This window comes from Leptidea sinapis, chromosome 19 (assembly GCF_905404315.1).
Source record: "Leptidea sinapis chromosome 19, ilLepSina1.1, whole genome shotgun sequence".
NCBI lineage: Eukaryota > Metazoa > Arthropoda > Insecta > Lepidoptera > Pieridae > Leptidea > Leptidea sinapis.
In genome coordinates this window covers 970,345-993,814 of record NC_066283.1, presented here as the reverse complement: position 1 = coordinate 993,814, position 23,470 = coordinate 970,345, and the positions used below count along the sequence as shown (strand labels likewise).

At 34.8% G+C, this 23,470-nt stretch overlaps 1 protein-coding gene across 1 annotated transcript; it reads left to right on the top strand.

Moving 5' to 3' along the window:
- Positions 1–242: 242 nt before the first annotated feature.
- Positions 243–23,065, top strand: LOC126969850 (uncharacterized). The gene is made up of 10 exons (XM_050815425.1): positions 243–430; positions 520–723; positions 1,535–1,728; positions 6,175–6,376; positions 8,500–8,598; positions 9,871–10,028; positions 11,350–11,503; positions 11,868–11,939; positions 20,340–20,413; positions 22,931–23,065. The coding sequence occupies exons 1-9, from the start codon at positions 278–280 to the stop codon at positions 20,406–20,408; spliced, it is 1,305 nt and encodes a 434-aa protein (XP_050671382.1). The 5' UTR covers positions 243–277; the 3' UTR covers positions 20,409–20,413; positions 22,931–23,065.
- Positions 23,066–23,470: the final 405 nt, after the last annotated feature.

The window sequence follows — 23,470 nt, the reverse complement described above, 5'->3', positions numbered from 1 at the left end:
TCATAAATCTGCTCTATCATTGACTGTTTGGTAAAACTTAGTTCGCCGCGTCATCTATTAAAATTGAGTCTGGTGAACTCTGAAATGAAAAGCATAAAAATAATAATAATAGTAAAAGACTTGACTTAAAGGTAGTTATCAGGTCATAAAATAAAAAAAAAGTCAATTCCTGGTTCCGATATGTTTTTTTAAGAGCGGGAATCCATTATTGAAATTTGAAAAGTCAAACTTATTATAGATATTTTATTCTGATGAAGAAATAAATACTTGATTTAAAATGAATATGAAAGAGTTAAACAACGTGAAGAATGTACATTCTTACGGGTTAATATCGGAAGAACTACGCAGCAGGTTTAGAAAATTTTCAAAAATTCAATTAAATATGTCGACGATTTTGTCTTTGAAAAAACTACGAACCCTTGAAGTCGAGGTATGATAAATAAAATATAATAGGTTTTAACTACTGTATTATTATAATTCAAAATGTATAATAAGTGTAAAAGTTATTTGTTTTGTTAGTACTTCAATAATTATAATGAAAATGGCGCTGCTGTTAAAATAGTTGAGGAATTGATGCTGTTACCTGCATCGAAAACATGGGCCGTGTTAGCTAATGAAATCATAAATATTATAAAATTTTGGATAATGAAACTGAAAACACATATTATTGTACGGAATAACAATTGGTGGAGTTTCCTGGAAATGTTACTTGGGTTTATTAAGGTGAGAATCTTTCAGATTGTATGCATATGTATAGTGTATATTGTTTTTCTAAAAATCTGTTAACTCTTTTATGTGCTCGAATATTCTCCTAGTGCCCCAAGATTGTGGGTTTACTTAGTTCGTGGTTCAAGGTGCTTTGTATGTTCCTGGCCAATATCTGGTAGTACAAAATAAATTTTGTTTGTTAAGGTAATGTAAAGGTTCTTTTAAAAGTACTTTATAATTATTATTTAATGAATGGAGTAGGCATCGATCACATGTTTCACAATTCCAGATAGTAATGATTCTTTTATATTTAATAAGATACAGTGTATAGTTAGATATCCAAGTTTTGGTGCGGCTCACATAAACAAAACACTGTTGAAAAATCTTTTTTATGCCACTTTATCTAATAAGACTATACATGTAACTAATACATGGAACCAAGTACTTAATTATTTAGGTGTGGAATACTTGGCTACTATGATGCATAAAACATTTGATTATTTAAAGTGTGTGTATAGATTTACTGTAATCAAAAACTCTTGAGGTTTTCACCTAATACTAAACTTGTTGTCTTCTTATTTTTATGATATTTCTTTTTTTAACTTATATCAAAATGCTTGAGTATTGAGTTCCATGATTTTATAAGTGGCAATAAGTTTCTCTTACCGCATTAAATCTCAACTTTTCCAAATTGATGTTAAATCATAAAATTTATAACATTGACCGAACAGCTTACAGCATTTATCTGCTATAAGAGGAAGTATTAGCTAGGCTAGTTATTAAAACCTCATTATGCAATAAGTTAAGTAGTAACTTTTTTTTTCAGGCTATCAGAAGCAAGCATACTTCCTTAAAGAACATAGTTGTAGAGGAATTAGCTGAATGCCTCCTTGATTTGGCAACTCATTCAACACCTAACATTATTCAGAAACACAAAATAATTTTGTGTTTAAATATATGTTGCATGACCTGCAGCAGAGAAATTAGAGGTAAACTGAGGACTCGCTTTGACCAGTACTTGTAAGTATTTATTTTATCTATATATATAAATAAAATTGAGTGTCTGTTTGTAATATTGAAATAACCGTTTTTTACTACATGTAAATGAATATCTATACGGATGTACCATATATATACCAAAATAACATTTTTACAATTTGTGTCTGTCTATTTGTTCCGGCTAATCTCTGAAATGGCTGGACCGATTTTGATGGGACTCTTATTGACAGCTAGCTTATGTAATAACTTATTAAATTAACCTTTATTTGTCAATTATTACAGACAGAACTTACATAGCCACAAGCTTAAGAGCACGATACGACATAGGTCATCATACCTTCAAAAAGCGCATCGCTAACTAAACAATTTGTTGTTTTTTAAAGTGATAACCCTCATATCTGGGAATAATTACAAAAATAAAAATCTAGCTAATCGAACTAAAATATCGCTTATTTTATCATTACAATTATCTTATTATATTAATTATTATGGTTTATCTAGACAATGACGTCACACTGCGCTTTAACCAATGGCATTGCGTTTCGATGTTTTATTTTTCGTGCGTATTTATTGCACTTTTGTTTATTTAAGATTTATTATTCCGCTAAATTTTAACAAGAAAAAACTATTTAAGATAAAGTCAATAATAATAAAGATAAAAAAAAAAATACATTTGAACTAAATATAAGCTCCATGCATTTTTCGATTGGGATTGAGTTACATGCTTCGACAATAGCTTCATAGAGTTCGTTTTGATTGGAGTGGACATACAACACACTTTCGATATAGCTTAAATCCGTACTATTTGAAGCAATTTGCACGCTATCTCGGCTTGTGCGTTATATTAACTATTGATTGAAATTCCATCCACGATTAAAGTGCTACTACTCTTATTACAAGGTAATGCACAGTTTTTAAGGAAATAACGAAAAAAATTCTAACCTCAAAATGGATGAAACACGGTTATAAAAAGCGAAAGGATAAAAGTTGAACATGAAACTGGAACAGGAACATTCAAAGCTCAGACATATCAGTGAGAGGCTCCTTTGCACAGGAAGCCGGCTAGATTATGGGTACCACAACGGCGCCTATATCTGTCGTGAAGCAGTAATGTGTAAACATTACTTTGTTACGGTCTGAAGGGCGCCGTAGCTAGTGAAATTACTGGGCAAATGGGACTTAACATCTTATGGTCTCAAGGTGACGAGCGCAATTGTAAAGCCGCTCAGAATTTTTGGGTTTAGCAAGAATCCTGAGAGGCACTGCATTGTAATAATAATAATATGGACACACTTTTCACACAAATTATCTTGCCCCAAGTTAAGCATATATAGCCTGTGTTATAGCTTACAAGACAATGGTATATACAGGGTGGACCAAAAGTCCGTTTATAATTGGAATGATGATTTAAAAAAAACTAATTACAGTAGATCAAAATTGTTTATTATTTTCGATAGTAAACAAAAGGGGAATTTATTTCTTAAAAATCACATCATCCATATGCAATTTCATTCATTCTTCATTATTCTGGCATTGCTGCAATCTAGAGCGGAAATTTTCGATGACAGCTTTACATGTTTCTGTTGAGATGTTTTGGATTTCTGTGCGAATACGATCCTTTAATTCGTCAAGAGTTACTGGGTTGGTTGGCTGGAATGCAGGGGTTTTTGATCACCATGACATAGTGTCACTCCAATAACGACAACTTTGTCTATTAACATGCCCATTTAGGTGGAAGTGTACCTTGTTGAGAAAAAAATGTTTGTAAAACTGGTGAATCGCTCTACCAATTCGTTCGCAAACTGCAACCTAGTGGCATGGTCCTGAGGCCTTAATTCCTGCACCATTTGGATTTTATAGGAATGTACACTTAAATCTTTCTTGAGAATGCGGTTTAATACATCATTATCTTGGCACGTTAAGGACAGCAGACCGCTTTCGAGTTGATAGTCCAGGTTGGTCACGAACAGACGATTTTACTCGCTCCACGTTTTCGGGGTCCCTCGACGTTCTACGCCGGCCAGATCGACGTAAATCCATTGTTGAACCCGTCTTCTCAAACTTGAGCACCCATTTTTTAATTAACACACCTGATGGAGCTTGATTTATGTGTCGTATCTTGTAATGATTGCAAAACTTTCGTTGAGCTAAGGTCGCAGAATCGTTGTTTCGATAGTACTCGCGTACACAAAATGCACGTTGACTACCTAAACTAAACGACGCCATGGTACTAAATTCCCATTGGCCGCTCTTGCAATGCGTAACCCTTCCACCCCCCTCCGCCGCCGCTGCTAGACGCGGCAACCGATTCAAATGTAAACGGACTTTTGGTCTACCCTGTACTTACTTAAACATACATAAATTCATATAAACATATAAACATACATAAATACATTTAAACATCCATGACTCGAAAACAAACATCCATATTCATCATATAAATGCTTGCACCTACCGGGATTCGAACCCGTAATGGGTAGGGCGTATCAATTACCATCATATGAACGTCCTGCTCGTCTCGTCCCTTATTTTCATAAAGAAAGCTCTATCAACGCTTCAAGATACTAAGTCCAACCATTTCCGCCAACGTACTTAACTATGCTCCTTATGTGTTTATATTATAAAGCATGGTTTTCTAGGACGTCTAACATACCACTTTCCGTCTGAATTTACCATGTTTAACAAACATATTGTTTCATCTGAGAATAACCCTTTTTTCAATCGCTTTTTTGGTGTTGATTGGTACCTTTCGAGAAGCCCTCCCAAACAAATTACCTTCCACTAATCTTCTCTACGCCGAAGATTAGTTTAGTCGAGACTAAGGTCTCAAGCGAAAAAACAACTTTTTCTTTTCTGGATTGATCCTTTAGATGATTTTAGCATATCATCTACTCGCGGCGATGTTTTTCTCGGTCGAGCCTTTCTAAGAACTTTTCCAATAGTTCCGAGTCTTTTATAAAGCTTAAATTACTTTACAGAACATTTGAAATAGTCAGCTATTCAAGTTGAAATTAAAATATATAATTAGATATTATATGATATAATATCACTTATTGAAAGTCAAAAACTAATGAATAAAACAAAAGAAGTCTATTACGTCAATTTTTGATCGTAATGTAAATTAACAACAATTATTTGTCGCTTTAGTTGAAGCGTCACAACTTTAATTATTGCACATTATCAACAAAAGTTATTGTACACAAAATTCCAATTTGATATTAAATTGCCGCCAAAACGGTTTAAAAAGCGAAGAAAGAAGGTTTATTTAATTTCAAAAATGGAATGTACCACGGGTGCTATTCTAAATTGTGAATAGGCGTCCAAGCGGTCGGTAACTTAAAATAGACCTATATAAACCCTAATGTCGTCAGAAGAGGTAAGAGTCACGCGATAGAAAAAGAGGCAACATTTAGGTGAATAAAAATGTAGGTTAATAACGCTGTGCAATCTGAATTATACCTATTATACTTATATGACCGCAAGAGTCCCTATTTCTTTAATTGATTTTGGTTTTGGGAAGCGCGCGGCAGTTGGCACTCTGTATCCTATATACATCGTGTGACGGTCCTAAATCTGACGTTCTAGTGTAACGCTAAAAAATCTGACGCTAAGCTTGAGCAGACGAGCAGGTACTCTGTATTCTATATACTTATATACATTGTGTTACGGTCCTATATCTGATGTTCTAGTGTAACACTAAAAAATCTGACGCTAAGCTTGAGCAGACGAGCAGGTACTCTGTATTCTATATACTTATATACATCGTGTTACGTTCCTAAATCTGATGTTCTAGTGTAACACTAAAAAATCTGACGCTAAGCTTGAGCAGACATCTTGAATGTCGGTATAAAAGTTTCGCTTCCAAAAAACTGGTTAGTGGTCGGACCTGCATCTGGTCCGGTCAACACTGGTCAGGTCGGCCAAAAAGTGCCATAGTCAGAAGTGTCGGGTAATTCACGAGATTCTTCTAGCCTACCGTACACTCATTGTGTCCGATATAGCCGATACTGTGGCCATCTCTAACAAATGTTTGGACCGGAAATAGGTACTTATTATTTTCTGCAATGATTTGCGACCATATCGGCTTATTCACCTATCTGGCGCTTTTAGACTTCCATTCATTCCCCAAAGATTTAAAAACAATAACGATTTAGTGGCAATAAAACTATTCTTATCACCACCATAAATCTTTATTATTACGGCATCCTTAACAGTACAAGATCCCACTGCTCGATTCTGCAGGTATCTGTTTTTTTTTTAAACTAATTTTAAATGAACTTTGAGCCATAGTTAGCCTTTAAAAAATTGGCTGCAATTACTCGTAATTGACTTTAGTAAAATTAATTTACTGATAGAAATTGCAACTATACTAGTATTATGTTATTTAATAAATTTTACGTCATTTTAATCGAATAAGTAAGTAATTTACGCCGCTTTTGCGCTGAATGCCTCAAATTGTATTCACAGTACAAAGCTTGCTGCGATAATGGCAAGTTGTGGGGACTTTCGGGCTCAGTACAGCATGCTGGAGACGTTGATGAGATGGCTGATACCTCGTGAGGAGGTGGCTGTGAGGAAGGAGGCAGCAGTGAAATGGTTTCCGTCCACATTGTACAATAAAAATGCAGTGGATATATTCTTAGAGCGGCACTGGGTGAATTTTATTAAAGTGAGTTTCCTAAGAATCGTATAGGTACAGATTTCAGTCGATTAATGGGTGAAGTGAACAATAATATGATGTCTGGCAAGGAGCGTTTGTCGGCTGATAGCCTGCCATCGAGATGGATAGAATGTATTCTATTAATGAAATTCCTAATTCCTTCGTTGAAGGGTAGCAACGCTCCTGTGATTACTCTGGTGCTATGTAGAATGTGAGCGGCGGTGATAACTTAACATCAGGTGTCAATCATCAAACCCGTACGCTCATTTGTCCTCCTTTTCCATAAAAAAAAATCTGAAGAAATGCGATTTTGTACATAATTATGAAATCTATAATATGATTTAACTACACATTTTTGGTCATCACAAGATATCGTAAACAAATCGCTTCTGGCTACTAATAAAATTATATACGATTTGTGTTCCTAATGTGACACTTTAGTCGAATTCGAGTTTAAATATTTGGTAATTGTTACCTACTTGACCCAACATACTTCAAGCTTTTGTAGGTACCCGAAGAGTAAGTAACGCGCACCCTACCAGGCCACTCAGAAAGTTTTGCGGAAAAAGTTTTTATGTATTAAGCCCCCGGCTAAGTGTAATTATTTAAAAATATGTGATTATTTACGAGTAACATATCATCGTTCCAATTTTAAAATCCCTCCGTATTATTTTGAGAGCTTAATTGAATTACAAAATGGATCTGCGTAGGGAATATATTCGTGCGATGATTTTTTTATGATTTTAAATGTGGCCTTAAGCCAGACCAGTCATATTCGACCGACTTCAAATGGATTTCCGTTTACTACGAACGTTCCTGCCAATACGCAAGACAATATCCACCAAACACTGTGATAGGAAACACATGTATAAAATAATAGGATACGGTGGACCGGATTCGCACGCGGAAGTAAACACTCATGACAGGAAAAAAGCGTAAAAGCACCCATCTACCGTTGCCATAACGAATTTAAGCGCGGTCATCTATCGTTGGGGGATGAAGAAAGAAATGGTCGTCCTTCGACGGATGTTACCGAGGAAAATGTGTTAGAAGTAAAAAAAATTGCCTAGAGAACAAACGAATAACATACGAAGAAATTCAGCATATATTGAAGATTGGATCGGTTTCTACACGAGGACCTTCGCATGATAAGGATAGTTTCAGACTGCGTGCGGCACAACCTCACCGAAATTCATTTGGCCCGTGTGGAATGGTGCCATAACATGATCAAAAAATTTGAAGCACGCTTGTCTCGGTGTGAACGACATTGTGACAGGTGACGAATTTTCAGTTAGATCCCGAGACAAGGCGTCAGTCAACAATTTGGCTGTTTCAAAAACGAACCAACGCCTACCAAAGTGCAACTCTCGTGAAGCGCAGGTAAAATTTTGATCGCTAGTTTCTTCACTGTGACGAGGTATTTTGTGTCGATTCCATTACAAAATCAAAACTTCCTTAACGCCGAATACTACTAAATGCCTCCCAGAAGTTTTCATTGCCAAGCGACAGGCGACAAGACACTGGCCTCCGCGAGCTGTTGCTTCACGACAATGCTCGCGCATTCAGCGATTAATACAAGGGACTTCCTAGACACCACATCGATCAAAATCACGGGTCAACCTTCTTAAAGTCTGGCACCGTGTGGCTTCTTTTTATTTTCTAAAATAAAAAATCAATTGAAAGGGATCTAGTTATCGACGCCGGATGAAATGCGTTAACAGCGTTCGTGAAGGCCGTAGAAGAAGTGTCTGCGGCAGACTAGAAAAAGTGTTTCGAAGACTGGTTTAGACATCAGACTTTGAATAGAGGCTGATGCAGAGTACCTTAAAAATATTTACTTAAATTATTTTATCCAATTAAGGTGATTTTTTAATTTCTCAAAACTTTCTGAGTGCCCCACGTATATACTAGGACAGCATAATCCCTAGGCGTTGAGAATCGGACTGGCCGCCATCTTAGGGACTTCAGCTTAAGCCAGCCTCTTGCACCCTAATTTGGCCAGGTGTCATGCAGTGAGCTTTGTTTTGCACTGTAATATTGTCGTACTATGAAATTAGCTCACCGTTTCGCATCCGTGTTAAGGTCTATAGCTATTACTATATATACTATACTCAGAGTTATTATAATTGCAGGACGCCAGGGATTTCCTCAATGCACAAAATGAGCAGAGTGATATGATTACCTCCGCGCACTGCAAAAAGTTAACGATTGGTGACTTAGTAGTTGTATCAGTAAGTACTGCTTATTTACTATAATAAAAAATTAGGTAAAGGGTACCCTGACAATGACCCTAAAGGCCATAGGTAGCTGTTCTAAATTTATGAGTTCTTCGAGCTCAAAAGTCTAGTAAAAGTGTAATAAAACACTATTTTTTTAATTTTCAAACGGCAATAACTTTTGAATGAATAAACCGATTTTCACGTGGTTAGCGGTTTTCGACGCAAATTTTTGAGCCTCATAAAGAATCTTTGAGTTTAATTGATCGAACTTTAAATTTCGAAGTAATTCCGAAAAAATACTTTTTCGGTTTTATTTCGTCAACGATAACTCACAAACGAATCAATCGATTTTGACCGGCTTGCTAACGATCGACGTGGTTTTTTGATGTTTAAATTTTCTTAGCGGGAAGTTTAAAATGTTCACAATGTTAAGAAATACATTACCCACACTTTATTTTCTTTGGCTTTCTCCAATTTCTTGCAAGGAGTTTTGCATCTGGCGTCTTTTCTCGAGTAACTGTAGGTGCCATGTATGTAGTACCTTGTAAAATAAGTCTGTCTTGGAATGATCCTTACATTGACCATAGCCCTTGACAACAGGTGTAATACATTCTAGATTGCCTAATGGCAGCTCAGGTGGTTTGACGATAACTGGCGGCTGGAGTAAGACAGCCATCTTTGAAGGACTACGAAGCATTTAAAGTTAAATAACTAAAATGACATAAAGAGCAAAAGCGCTGTAGACATCTACGTACTTGTGTACACTTTTACAAATAGTCAATTTAACTGTCTAATATGAGGCCTGAATTGTTTGTTTGAAGTGGATTGTTCAAACTATTTGTAATCTTTATCACGCTGAAAATTGTGTTAAAATATTAAAATAATAGTCTAATACAAAATTATTTTTATTCCATAGACAATGTCTTTTTTTTCTAATCTACTTCCTGACTACTAAACCTCCTCTTCATGCAGTAAGTTGTCAGTTTATTTCTGACGTGTTTAATCAGCAAGTCAGTTGATCTTCAACAGTGGACCAGTATGGCTGCCCTCAAATACTATTTTCGTGCATGGCCTTCAATTCTTAAGTGAAGTCATTGTAAATTCTAATATAGTTCTTATTGTGAAGAGGGCGTTTTATTCTATGACCTAAAAATAGTTTATTTTGCTTTAAGCAATTAAAAATCAGTTGGACGTGATGAAGTCCTAATTATATGGCTCCTATGAGTTTCCAGATGTAAATTGTCTTGCGAAAAGAATGTCTAAAATAATTTATATAAATTGTAGGGAAAAGATAATACACGTTGGATAGATGTGAATACTGGTGGCAAATGTATATCAATGATGCTGGATATAAAACTACTGGATGTGCTTCAAGCTTCCACCAATCTTTGCGACACGTTAGTGATACCTGAAGACAATGTCAACTCGGTTCAACTGTTAATGTAAGTTTTTGCCCAAATACTAAATATGACAAAAGTAAGGCAAAAAAACGCATAATATCTCTTAATATTCATTCATGCTCTATTTATGAATTAATTACCTTCAAAAGTGCTGACATCTAACAGTCTTCATAAATATACAGTATTGCATATTTTATATGAAATAAATGGAAATACAAGTCGTACTGGGCCACAGAAGTATAGTAAATTAATTATTCAATTAAAATACCTAAATTATAAAAGTGACATTCTCAAATAAAATAAATATAAAAAATTACGCCTGGTGCCCTGAAGGAGCAGCACCATAGCACACAAGCGGCAAATCAAGTTTTATTTATCTTCTTGTATAAGCAAGCTCTTAACAATTAGGTACGGAAGAAATTATAATTGATTTAAACATTTGAATTGAACTTTAAGAAAGTTCAATTAATAAATACAGTAAATCACTTGAAATAATCGCGCTGCAGCTATGAAAATATCACTGCGAAAGGCACACACTTGGAAACACGGACACTCCAGATTTCGGACACCCGGAAGCTCGCGGCTGTATAAACGAACACTCAAAAAGTATTAAAACTGGAAAAAAGACATACCCCGTAATTCTAGTTTATCGAAACTTTTTGGCACTTACTTGCCAACAACCTAAACAAGGCTTTAAAAACTAAGTACTTAGTATTTTTGTATTATTCGAAAATTTACTATTTTTATGCACAAAAAATAATTTTAATGTGTGTAAAAAAAATTAAATGTGTCAAAAAGGTGTAGTTTCTACGTTTGTACCCTCCTGATAACACGATAACAATCAGAAAAGCTTAATAACGCATTCATTTTCTTTTTAATATGATCTTTAGGTTCTTGTGACGATAGTAAGTATCCTTACTTTTTTTCGTTCTTGTATAATTACATTAATTAGACGGTCAGATTGACAGGCTCTTTTGGCAGACATTTATTATAACTTTATACAAATACTCGTACAGCTGAAGACAGAACTGTCAGATTGACAAATTCTAACTTTTAGGCGATCGATTCGTGTGAGTAAAGGTAATTCTTTCTACATGCCAGTTAGTTCAAGTAACTACGGTATCGCATGAGCCCTAAGGCATGCATCTTTGAAATAAAATTTAAGTAGGAATATCGCAATATTGAATTTGTCGCATAACTTATTGTCATCCTGTTAGAAAGTGACACACTATCTCTGTTGTACCTATCTCGCTCTGCTCGTTTTTCATCTGCGTCTACTTTGTCGGTTTGTATATTATATGTCCATGAAAATGATTTACAATTACCCATATATATGTATATATACACAGATTTTCTATTACAGGGAGTCATCTTATGTAAAAATTGAGCTGATCATAATTGACCCTAATAATTTGGAGTTGCGGCTTAAAAGCGGACAAGTAGGAATATATGTAGATGTTCAGAATTTGGGCAAGTTAGATAGTGTATTGAAGAAGATATTTCAGGATAAATATAAGGTACCTAAATTCGATCAATAAAAAAAAACATTGACCCCTTGAACTGCTCTTTGGTCTACTATAGTTATAACGTGGCCCTTTCCCACAGAAGGATAACCACTTTTATCTATTTACTTACTGATTTAAATTGAATTTGAAGTAAATTGGTATACTTATTCAGGACCGAAGAGAATGCTTATAATATTTATATTATCTTGCGTATATAAGAAGGAATCAAGCCTTTCAAGTTTAATTATAAATATAAGTATAAATGCTCTTCATTCTGTTTTTAATACTAGCCATAAAAAATATTACATTTAACTAAAAGAACAAACGTTAAAAAGATGAAAATATTTTATTACAAACTAGTATTTATTTTATTTAGGTTTTGCTGGACATTGAGAAGGAGCAACAATCTATTGAAGATAGAAGAAAGAGCTCTATTGTGAATATCACGGTATGTAAAATATGTATGGTCTAATTAGTGTCATGCTTTTTATTTTTATTTGATATTAGATTGGACAAAGGAGCCAGTGGCTAACTTAAATTGAAAATTAGCCGGCCCTGGAGACAGGGATCGCCAGATGCGTTGCCGGGTTTTAATTGTGAACAGGCACTATAATCCTGACCAGGCAATGCTCCCACGGACACGTGCTAGCATCGTAATATAAAGTCAGGAGAATATCTAGTAAGGACGGCATGTGGCTGTCCACGTTTGGTAGCCGCGTTAGCGACTCAACCAATTTTGACAAACCATACACCAATGCAAAATATAATTATGGTGCAAAAGTGGTGCGCGACCTAAGTCATTCGTCAGTATGCCCGTTGAAGTCTCCCACGATTTCATTGGAGAGATCTGTACAAGCACTTCGTCAATTGCTGTTTGAACGCAGCCCATGAGATGGTTCGTTTCTGCATTACCACAATTGCACCTTATATACACGTGTAGATGCGGATACAAATATACCCGCAACCAGAGTAGACAGGCACCTACCCCCAAAATTGACGAGATGGCGAGAACAAAATATATCCTCCCTAACGAACATGCATACCCCGGCATGAGGCAAAAAAAATATTATGTCCAATGTTGTACGTCGTACGTCCGGGATATCGTTGTGTCGCTTGGTGGAGATATTTGCATCTCCGAAAGGAATAACAAGGGCGGTTGCGCCGTCTCAAGCTGGTGGTGAACTGTGTTTAAATTGGAGTCGATACCCCTAATGATGCAGAAGTCCACATAATCGTGGAGCGGGGGGTGCCGTGGTTGTAGCCTCATTGTGCCTTGGAAATTCGCGGTTCTGTGTCCTCTTCCCTGGGATCAAATAATCTCTAATTTAAAACCAAAAACTATACAGACCAAAAAAGAAGAGGACACAGTAGCAAAATTTTGCCAAAAACCATCTGTCTACAGCAAATACCACCTCCGAGGTAAGAAATGGCGCTATACATCACTTGAAACCTATGACAAATACTATCTCGACTACTGTGAACCGCTTTCACCCTGAAATAGTGGACTGAAAAAGTCATGAAACGTCGAGTTAACGCAATAAGTACGCAAGTAACGCAATATATAAACGCAAAAAGCTCACTAAAGTATGTAAAAATGTAGTTTCAATTACACCGGCTTTAATCCTTTATAAAGTATTTTATTTAAAAGTTTAACTCGCGTTAATAAGAAAATACCAAAATAAGTTTTTAATATTAGTATATAAAAAAATATTTTTTTGTTATAATAACTACACCAGTGTTCTACTTCTTATTTTCAATCGTCTTAGTGTGTTTGATCAATAATATAATAGAAATATGATTATATAGAATGTTCATTATTTTAATTTTTACTCTATTCCAAATATGAAATTCAAAAGCAAGAAAATCTGTCTCAAGCCCAAACCAAAGACAATGTAAATACTACGTAATAAAAGGCGAGACTGCCTAAGTAAAAATTGAAATTTAGTTTAGTATAAAACTTATTTGACATAAGTTTGAAATAGTAGTAATTACAGTATCGCTATTGGCCACAATCCGGCTAATTTTAAAAGCGAACAGTTGCTCAAAACGTAGTGGATTTCGGCTACCTCCTTTTTTACAAGGTTATAGCTGTCATCTGTCAATCTTTTCGTTTCATACAATCGAGTGAATCGCTTTTTTCACAGAGTTTCGCTAGGTTTCCTATAAATATAACTCTATGATAACCAACGTTGTTTACAGCAGTACGTAAATAAATTCAGTTTAGTAAATAACAACATAATACAAAACTATACAAAAATCCCGAATCTTATAAACTCGTGTAATATAATATCAGACTTTATCTTACTTTGATATTTAAATATATCATTGCTAATTAAATAATTTATAGTGACATCTGTCAAGTAAAAATAGAGGGTAGTTGTGAAATTTTAAAAGATTTCCGGAAAATGTGTTTTATAAAGTACCTACGCGTATCTGTTTTAACAATAGTGATTAATATTGATAGGTCGAGGAATCCAGATTTTCAAATCCAGCTGAAGTTTTGAAACTTGGAAAGCGTTCAGGTGCGTTTGTTTGTCAATAAACATTCATTGTAGGATAGATTAGAGAGTTTATAACGTAGGTATGCGATATCTTAATATACCTACACTGTCCGATTGGAGGAATTAAATATAAATTGTATTGTCTCTTTCGATATAAAGGTTTTAGTGGTGGAATTGATTGCCTTGATATTAGTAAACACGATATTTAATATAAAATTGTTTGCACACACAATAATAAACATCTTTAATGATAAGTTTACTTGCATTTCGGAACTGAAACTGCTATGTTGCTAGACAAGAATATTTACTGTTCTACAAAAATTTTGCATATCTTATAATATTTTAATTATGCTGTTATTAAAGAATTTTGTAAATTTTTGTAAGTTTCTACTTTTATTTTTACTAAATACATTTAATTGTTTAGTATTAGTAATTATTATGTTGTACAATTAATTTTTAAAATTTATGTGTAGGTATGTAATGTATTTGCATGTGGTCATTGTAAATGCAATAACAAGTAGATTTAGTTTTATTTAGAGTAATATTTACTGTAAATAGTTAGTGATTATTGTGTTGGCGATTCTAATAAATAAACATATTTTGTGGCAAAGAAGGTAGATAGTATTGACACACCTTTACTTATCTTATAATGTTAATAAACTTAGTTAAAAAAAAAATAAGAGACTAGACGAACAGGACGTTCAGCTGGTGGTAATTGCATAAATGCAGTGCCGCTAAGGATTCTTGAAAAACCCAAAAATTCTGAGCGGCACTACAATTGCGCTCGTCACCTTGAGACATAAGATGTTAAGTCTCATTTGCCCAGTAATTTCACTAGCTACGGCGCCCTTCAGACCGAAACACAATAATGTTTACACATTGACTGGTTACTTCGGTAAGGAATTAACAAACATTGCTTCCACGTGTCATCGCTATTTTTATATATAATTACTAGGTAATAATATAACTCTCCTATGCATGTGTTTGTCACTGAACTCCTCTTAGACGGCTGATTTTAATGAATAATTTTGTGTGTGTTCCAGTGTGTCGTAGCACATTTTTTTAATTGTTTATAATTTAAATATTTAGCCATTCGACATTCAACTTACCTCATAGTATACACATACTCGTTCACCATGGATTGGTCGAATTGTACCTACTTAGTTGTAATGACGTTTTAATAAAAAAAATCCATCAAAATAGTCCAAACTGTTACAGCTTAATTTTATGCAAATAAGTTTTTAATTTCAAATTTAAGACGTGTGTAGTGGACTGTCGGCTGATTTTAGATTGTATTGTTTTTTTTAGACATATTTTCAGTTAAGTTTAAAATAAATCTTTGAATCTGAAAGGAGATTGATCAAACATGGTTTCGTTATGCATCCGATTTAAACTGTTTGCAATTTATAAGTTGTATGCATTTTTCAATGCTGAATTATAATAAAATAAAATAAAAATTGTTAAAAAATTAAAAATATATAGTTAGGGGTGGGTCCACCCTTATCATTTAGGGATATGAAAAATAGATGTTGGCCGAATCTAAGATCTACCCGATATGCACACAAATCGGTTCAGCCGTTTCGGAGGAGTTAAGGTACGTAGGTAACAAACACCGTTTATTCAAAAGAATAGATTACAGATTTTAATATGTTAGTAATTTTAAGTATACCTTAAACTAATGTTATTACTTAAACTATAGGGGAAGGCCGGGCAAAGTGAATACCCCGGGCAAAGCGAATACTCTCCATTACTCCTAAATTATTACTTTTTCATTCAACACTGTTACGTTCAGCCATCTTGGTTTAGTACGCGGCAAACATCAAAGCGAGTGGCCGCGTCGCGTCCCGTCCGCGGAGTGGAGATTTCTGTTTTCGTAAATAAAAGATTGATTTTACGCGGTAAGTACATTGATCAATTCTCCTGTATTACTAGTTCTTGATTTTTAGGAATGTCTTAATTCGGTAGCATATCAAAGTAAGTTTTTATGGTTAAAACAGAAAGTCAGAATTATTAGTTTTTGTATGAAATTTGTTAACCTCAAAACTTACCTAGTCGGGCAAAGTGGATATGGTATCCACTTTGCCCGCCATTTCTCGTTGGTGACTTATTATCTAAACATGTGATTTATTTGTTTCAGATGGTGAATAAATATAAAAAAACAACTAAGCAAGGGACGTGGGATGAAAATGCTATGCAAACGGCTATTAATTTGTGCAAAGCTGGAGAATCAATAAAAAGCACGGCTAAAAAGTATGGTTTGGCTTATGCAACCTTGTATAGGCATGTTAAAACTCCGTCCTGTTTTCACTGAAGATCAGGAAATAGAGTTGGTGACATATCTTAAAGATATGGATTCTGTATTTTTTGGCTTGACTCGAGATGAATTCAAAAATTTAGCGTTCATCTACGCCAAGAAAAATAATTCGAACGACCCGAATAGCTGGGACAAGTACGAAAAAGCTGGAGATGATTGGTTATCGTCATTTTTGTCTCGTCACGATCAAATATCCCTCAGGACTCCAGAGGCAACATCGGTTGCAAGGGCAAAAGGATTTAACAGACATGAAGTTGGACGTTTTTATGACAGCCTTGAAGCTCTAAAAGTAAAATATGAAATTGATGCATCTAGATTATATAACATGGATGAAACTGGTATATCTACAACCACAAATAAGCCGCCTAAAGTGCTATCTACGAAAGGAAAAAAACAAGTGGGCATAATCGCCAGTGCAGAACGTGGTCAATTAACGACTGTCATAGGTTGTTGTAATGCCGCTGGTTTGTTTCTCCCACCATTCTTAATTTTCGCCAGAAAAAAGATGCAACCCAGACTACTTGATGGTGCGCCTCCCGGCACTCAAGGAACCTGTACTCGAAATGGTTGGACTTCAGGTGAGGTGTTCTTTGATTGGATGAATTTTTTTGTGGAACATGTGCGACCTACTTCTGAGAAAAAAATACTTCTATTATTGGATAACCACGAAAGCCATAAGGATTACCCAGCTTTAGATTACGCCAGGAAGAACAATGTCGTAATTTTATCCTTGGCCCCACACACAACTCATAAAATGCAGCCCCTGGATGTAGCGGTTTACGGCCCACTGAAAACTTACTTTGAAAGGGAGGTAAATTTTTTCCAAAAATCACACCCAGGACGCATAATAAATCAATACGATGTAGCCAGACTGTTATCACCAGCCTTTCTGAAAAGTGCAGTAGCTCAAAATGCAGTTCATGGATTCGAAAGACCTGGTATTTGGCCAGTGAATAGATATGCTTTTGGTGACGACGATTACGAACCAGCTGCTGTGATTGCAGGCACGTCTAATATGAATATTGGCATAGGAAGTACAAACTCACTAGAAACGATCGATATTCCCAGACCTTTTACAGAAACTTCTTCAACTCCTTTGCCTTCACTTCTTCAAGAACAAATTCCATCAAATTCAGTAGATCCTCTAACAGAAATATTTCCATCTCGAAACCGAACCCCCTCTTGTGAGTTTCAAGACTTTGTTGCGCCCATTGTTAACACACCTGAAAAGATTCGTAGCGACGGATGTACACCTGAACCAGAACCTGGATGCTCCCGAATTGTCTCCGCTTTTGGGCCAGATATAGCTGCTCAGAGAGGTGACATAGTGCTGCCAGAGACCGAAGTAAATATTCGACAAAATAATAGCCGTGACAACTCACCTGATCCGAAACCGGGATGCTCAGCCTCCCACTGCAGTCCCTTGGTGTTAAGACCTATGCCAAATACTGCCAAACCAATGACCACGCGTAAAAGGAAATTACAAAAATCGGAAATATTAACCAGTACCCCAATCAAGGAAGATCAAAAGCAGAAATATGAGAAAAATAAAGTTAAGAATGTTACTAAAAGACTGAATAATAAGTCAAAAAATGTTCCTAAGAAGTCTTATACAAAAACTGACAAAGACAAAAAAACTGCTAGAAAGGTTAAACAGACAAAGAAAATGGCAGAATTTAAGGATATTTTATGTTTTTTTTGCGGTGACATATATATTGAAGAAGACGGTAAACCAATTGAAAATTGGATTCAATGTGACATTTGCCAACAATGGTGTCACGAAGATTGTTCTGCTTTTGATGGCACTCAAGGGTATACCTGTGATAATTGCCAATCTTAATTTTCTAATTTTATGGTCAAGTTAAGTTTTTTTTTCAGTTTATCAAAGTTATTTCTATGTTTTCAGAGATTGAATATGGGTATTCACTTTGCCCAAGTACTGTGTCCGCTTTACCCGGGGTACCGGGCAAAGCGAATACTTTCGTACTTTTTTAAAATTTAATTGCAGTTGATTATTGTTTAATAATTAAAAGTTTTTTGATGTTCGTATTTGTTAGAGCAATAAATAAAAACTGGTTTGTGATAATTATTTTGTTTTTGTATCGTATACCTATTAAGCTATAACCTAAAATGTCTTAAGGTATCCACTTTGCCAAGCCTTCCCCTAATCTTGATCCCATCACGGTATATGCCTCCTCCATCTTCTTCCACAACTCTCTATTTTTTGCTTTCTCCAGCCAGTTTTTACCTGCCACTGTAAGGAGGTCATCACTCCACCTCATTTTGGGTCTAACTCGGTATCTTTTACCTGAGGGACCACTCCATCTTGTCGCTTTTAAAGTAAATTTTTGCTCAATATTTACATATACGTTTTAGGTTATCATTCATTTATTACTTACCTAGTAGATATTATTATTAGTATTCTTTATTTATTATATTCTATATTATACTAGCTGACCCAACAGACGTTGTTCTGTATATAATAAATAAAATAATGTTTTATATGAATTTGTCAATAATATATCATAACATCAAAAATTACTTATGCACCCTGCTGTCGTAATGAAATTGTTTCACAGCAGAACTGTCAAACCGTGCGTCAATAAATTCTCTCATAGAAATTATGTATGGACACAACAAAGGAAAAACAAATTTGTTGTTTTTATTTAATTTAGCAGCATTTTCCTATTTATTCACCTTTTAAACCTTCCCTGGGCTTCCACAAATAATTCAAGACCTAAATTGGCCAAATCGGTCCAGCCGTTCTCGAGTTTTAGCGAGACTAACGAACAGCAATTCATTTTTATATATATACTAGTGGACCCAAAAGACGTTGTCCTGTACACACGTCAAAAATCGGTCCAGCCGTTAGGAGTTCACTAACATACTCATGAGCTGGAGAATTATATTATATGGACGGAATTGAGAATCTAAACCAATCTCAAATTCACTGAAACAAACAAAAAAATCATCAAACTCGGTCCAGCCGTTTAGGATGTAGTTTAATTGTGAATCTAAACCATTCTCGAATCCACCTGAAGACACACACCAATCTCAAATTCACTGGAACACACAAAAATATCATCAAAATCGGTCCAGCCGTCTAAGAGGAGTTCAGTGACATACACACTCACAGAAGAATTATATATATAAAGATAGATTTCATTTTTATTACTGGAAGTAATAACAATGAAATATTACCTATGTATTCTGTGATAAAAACACAATAAACGAAAAATATTTATTGGGAGGTAATACGTTTCGATCTATAATCTGATTATGTTCTTCAATTTTGTAAAAAACATAACCTAAACTCATTAACATTTTTAACCTGTTTATCACAAATTTGGCGACCTACAGTTTTATGTATTTTGAGGATGGATTATTAAGAACTTTATTCTTTATGTATTTATAAAGGTTATTACAGAATATATTAGCGAACACAATACACATTCACGTACACACTTACTCACACAAACGCATACATACACACACATCGTCACACACACATCCACACCTTATTAGTGTTAAGTAGGTAAGTACCTACTTAATGTTAATTAGTTATAGAAGAGCGGGATCTTCTGACACAGGTTTTGTAAACTAAAAGAAGGTCCCAATCAATTATATCATCTAATACTTTTGGTACCAATAAAGAAATTTGAATTTGATTTGAATTAATAAATTTGAATTATTAATATCGTACTTAGGTACCTACTAATTAGGTTAGTTTCATTTAGGCAAATCGTCATATAATGTCAAACCAAAGCCCATACTAGTGTGGTCAATCTTCTATTACTTAAGATTTTTCTAGCTGGTTTTAGGGGTTACAAAACAAAAATGTAAGAATTCAAAACCAAAAGCTGCTACAGACAAAATTTTATGGCTTTCAAATTAATTTAAATTGCGATTTTCAAATTCATCTGTTTGTCTTTTGTTTGAGCGGTTTTACGACCAAGCTTTGGGTCATCAAAAAGTATCTATTATTTAAGATTTTATTAAACATTCATTATTCTAAAGCATTTGTATATTATAGGTGCAGTCTACAGTTGCCTTAACGCTGAATCATTCCCTTCTTTGTCTTCCACGTCTACGACTTCGTTAGCTCTGGTATGTTCAATGTTATAATTATGCTGTAATGAATTTATTAAAAGGAGCAAAATGATCACCTGAATGCGACAACAGAGGAATCAAAACAGCGTTACCAGCCCCATATCTAATGTATGTGTTCACACTTTTTTAAAGGACCCGTGTCATAACTATAAGTTTAGTCCAAACTTTGATTGTACTTGGGAGAAAGTTCAATTTCCTTGCTACACATCGAGTTGTTGAGGTTGGTGATGCTGGAATTCGAAGGCGCGAATCAGGTCGCTGAATATCGTTGAAGTGACGTCGAACTACGTTACGAGCCCCTCACAGGATACACAATCCGCCTTTTTTGCAGAGTTGAGCCAAGAAACGAATTAAGATAAATAAATTATAAGGCTCATATTACTTTAAGCGATGTCTTTTAAATTCTTGTTGACAAGCGCAACAATTCACAAGGATTCTTACAACGCTGAACTTTTGTTGATCTTTGGAACGTTCTGCCTTACACTTCAATGTTTAGTCAACAAACTACTTCTTCTGTAGTATTATTTAATAAACATGCCTCTATTGGGCAAAATTGTAAAATAATCGACATACAAGCCTCTATTGGGGAATGTATTAGTACTAATGTACAAAAATATAAGAATGAAGATTTTTCTGCAATTAATTTAAATTAAGTTATTTGACAAGGGAGGAGAACTCTTGCAATATCATACAAAATAGGCAACATTCAAAAATATAAATGTTACTGCTATAGATAATCATAATATAAAGCTCATAAATATTGTTCACCAGAATATACAAGGTATCTCAAGTAAGGAATTAGAAATTGAACTGTTTTTGAGCTGCTGTAATATATTATGTATTACAGAACATTGGCGTAAGAGTCATCAGCTCCAGTTTAGTTTTAGAGAACATAAAGTAGTCAGTTCGTTTTGTAGAAGTAGGGCAATACATGGAGGTTCCCTAATTATTATTAATAATAGATTAAAATGTAAAAATAGAAGAGATATTGTTAATATCTCTATAGAACAACTAATTGAGATAGCTTGTATAGAACTAGAGCAATTTATTATTGTAAGTGTATACCGCCCCCCCACTGCATCATATGAACAATTCCAACATAGAATGGAGGAGGTACTATCAAAATTGAGCAAAACTAGTAAGTCAATTATAGTGTGTGGAGATTTTAATACAAACTTGCTTGAACCTTCGGCCAATTGTACTAGCCTTAAAAATTTATTTCAAAGTTTTAATTTGTTCAATGTATTTTGGGAACCTACTAGAATCACTGCTACAACAGCAACCTGTTTAGATAATATTTTTACAGATGTTACTATTACTAGTAAACTCATAATTAATAATCTTCAGTCCGACCATAGTGGGCAACTTATAAAAGTAAATACAAGATTAGACAATGTCAGACCAAAAAAGGTGACGATTATACCAGTTACGGGTAGCCGTCTTGAGAGGTTTAGAAATAATTTGGTAAATACGACACCATTTTTACACTGTGGTGAAACTGCTAATTTTCACTATAACTTAGTCTTCAATTCCTTCTGTGTGGAATTCGACAGGATTTTTACTCCAGTAACGGTGACAGTAAACAACAAACTTAGTTTTAATGATTGAGCAACAATGGGTATCCACAAAAGTCGTAAACGAAATCCCGATTGTCACGACCAAAGACCTTAACTGTTCGTCAAAAGCAGCATATGATATGCTTAAATTACACGTACCAGTATCTTCCACTGATTTGAAATTTAAGTATGTTACAGGTAGCGATATAATAAAAATCTTCAAATTAATTAACCTAAAAAATACAAAAGACCTATGGGGCCATTCGACTAATATTAATTAAGACAGTCTCTCAAAGAAAAATTTAAAGAAATAAATATTATGACTGTTCATTGTCAGTACATTTATGAAAATTTAATATATGTTCACAAAAATCGTCACCTTTTTGCTCTTAATAGTGATTTTCATTATTATAACACTAGAAATAAAGGATTGCTTGTAACTAATTCTAGTAGGCTTCATAAGATACATAATATCTTTAAGGATAAATGTATACACTTCTACAATAAAGTCCCAACCACTGTTCAGGCATTATCTATAAATAAATTTAAATGTTTGATAAAAAAATGGCTCTGTCGTAAATCCTATTACTCCACTGCTGAATATCTAAATGATCGGACAGCCTGGGACTAGATTGTGATTATTTTATAGCGATAGAAATGACTGTACAATATTGTATATTTTTATTGAAAAGAGCGCAAAAAAAAAGATTGCTGGGAGTGTTTCTTGCGCCGCTTCTTCTCTCTCAGAGCGCCATTTGTTTTCGAAGCGGTAGTAGTATCTAGTAGTATAAGAAATGACATCAAAAAGAATTCTAAAGGAATCAATTTTGAGAAAATAAATGCCTTTTATGCCTTTTAATGTATTTATTCTTATTAACGTTATATTACAAAATTTCTTGAAATCGATTACATTGAAATCTGCTTGTTGGAATCTTTGACCGCATACTTTTTGTTTCAGCTTAAGGAAAGAATATCAGCTTTTGCGGGTAATAATTTTGGGGTCCCTCCAGGGAGCGTCTGTGTTGCTCCAGCACTTTCGGTCGTTACTGAAGTGAGTGAAACTGAAGAATTCACCAATCAATCAAACAGTACGCTCAAGTTAAGAACCTACGGAGTCTCCCGAAGAATTAGAGGTCACAAGCAAAGTGAACGGTCGTTTAGCGCTGTTTCAGAGAGACCGGTCGTTCCTGAAGTAGGCCAGATTGATAATGACGCTAATCATTCTGAGAAAACACTCAAGTTGAAGGCATACGGAGTCTCACAAAGAGTAAAAGTCAATAAACCACAAAGCGAACCCGAGGAACGATACGTTATCTCTCCTGTTCACGATGAAAGCTCAATTAGTTGCTTGCTTATGGCAACTATAGGAACAGATGAATCTGTCATTAATGATACCTTGGACCGGCTCCCGAAAGGTGTAGATATATGTACTGATAATATTGTGGATTTGCTTGCGAGAGAGGCGTTGCAGATCTCTACTGAGGATGATAAGGTAAAA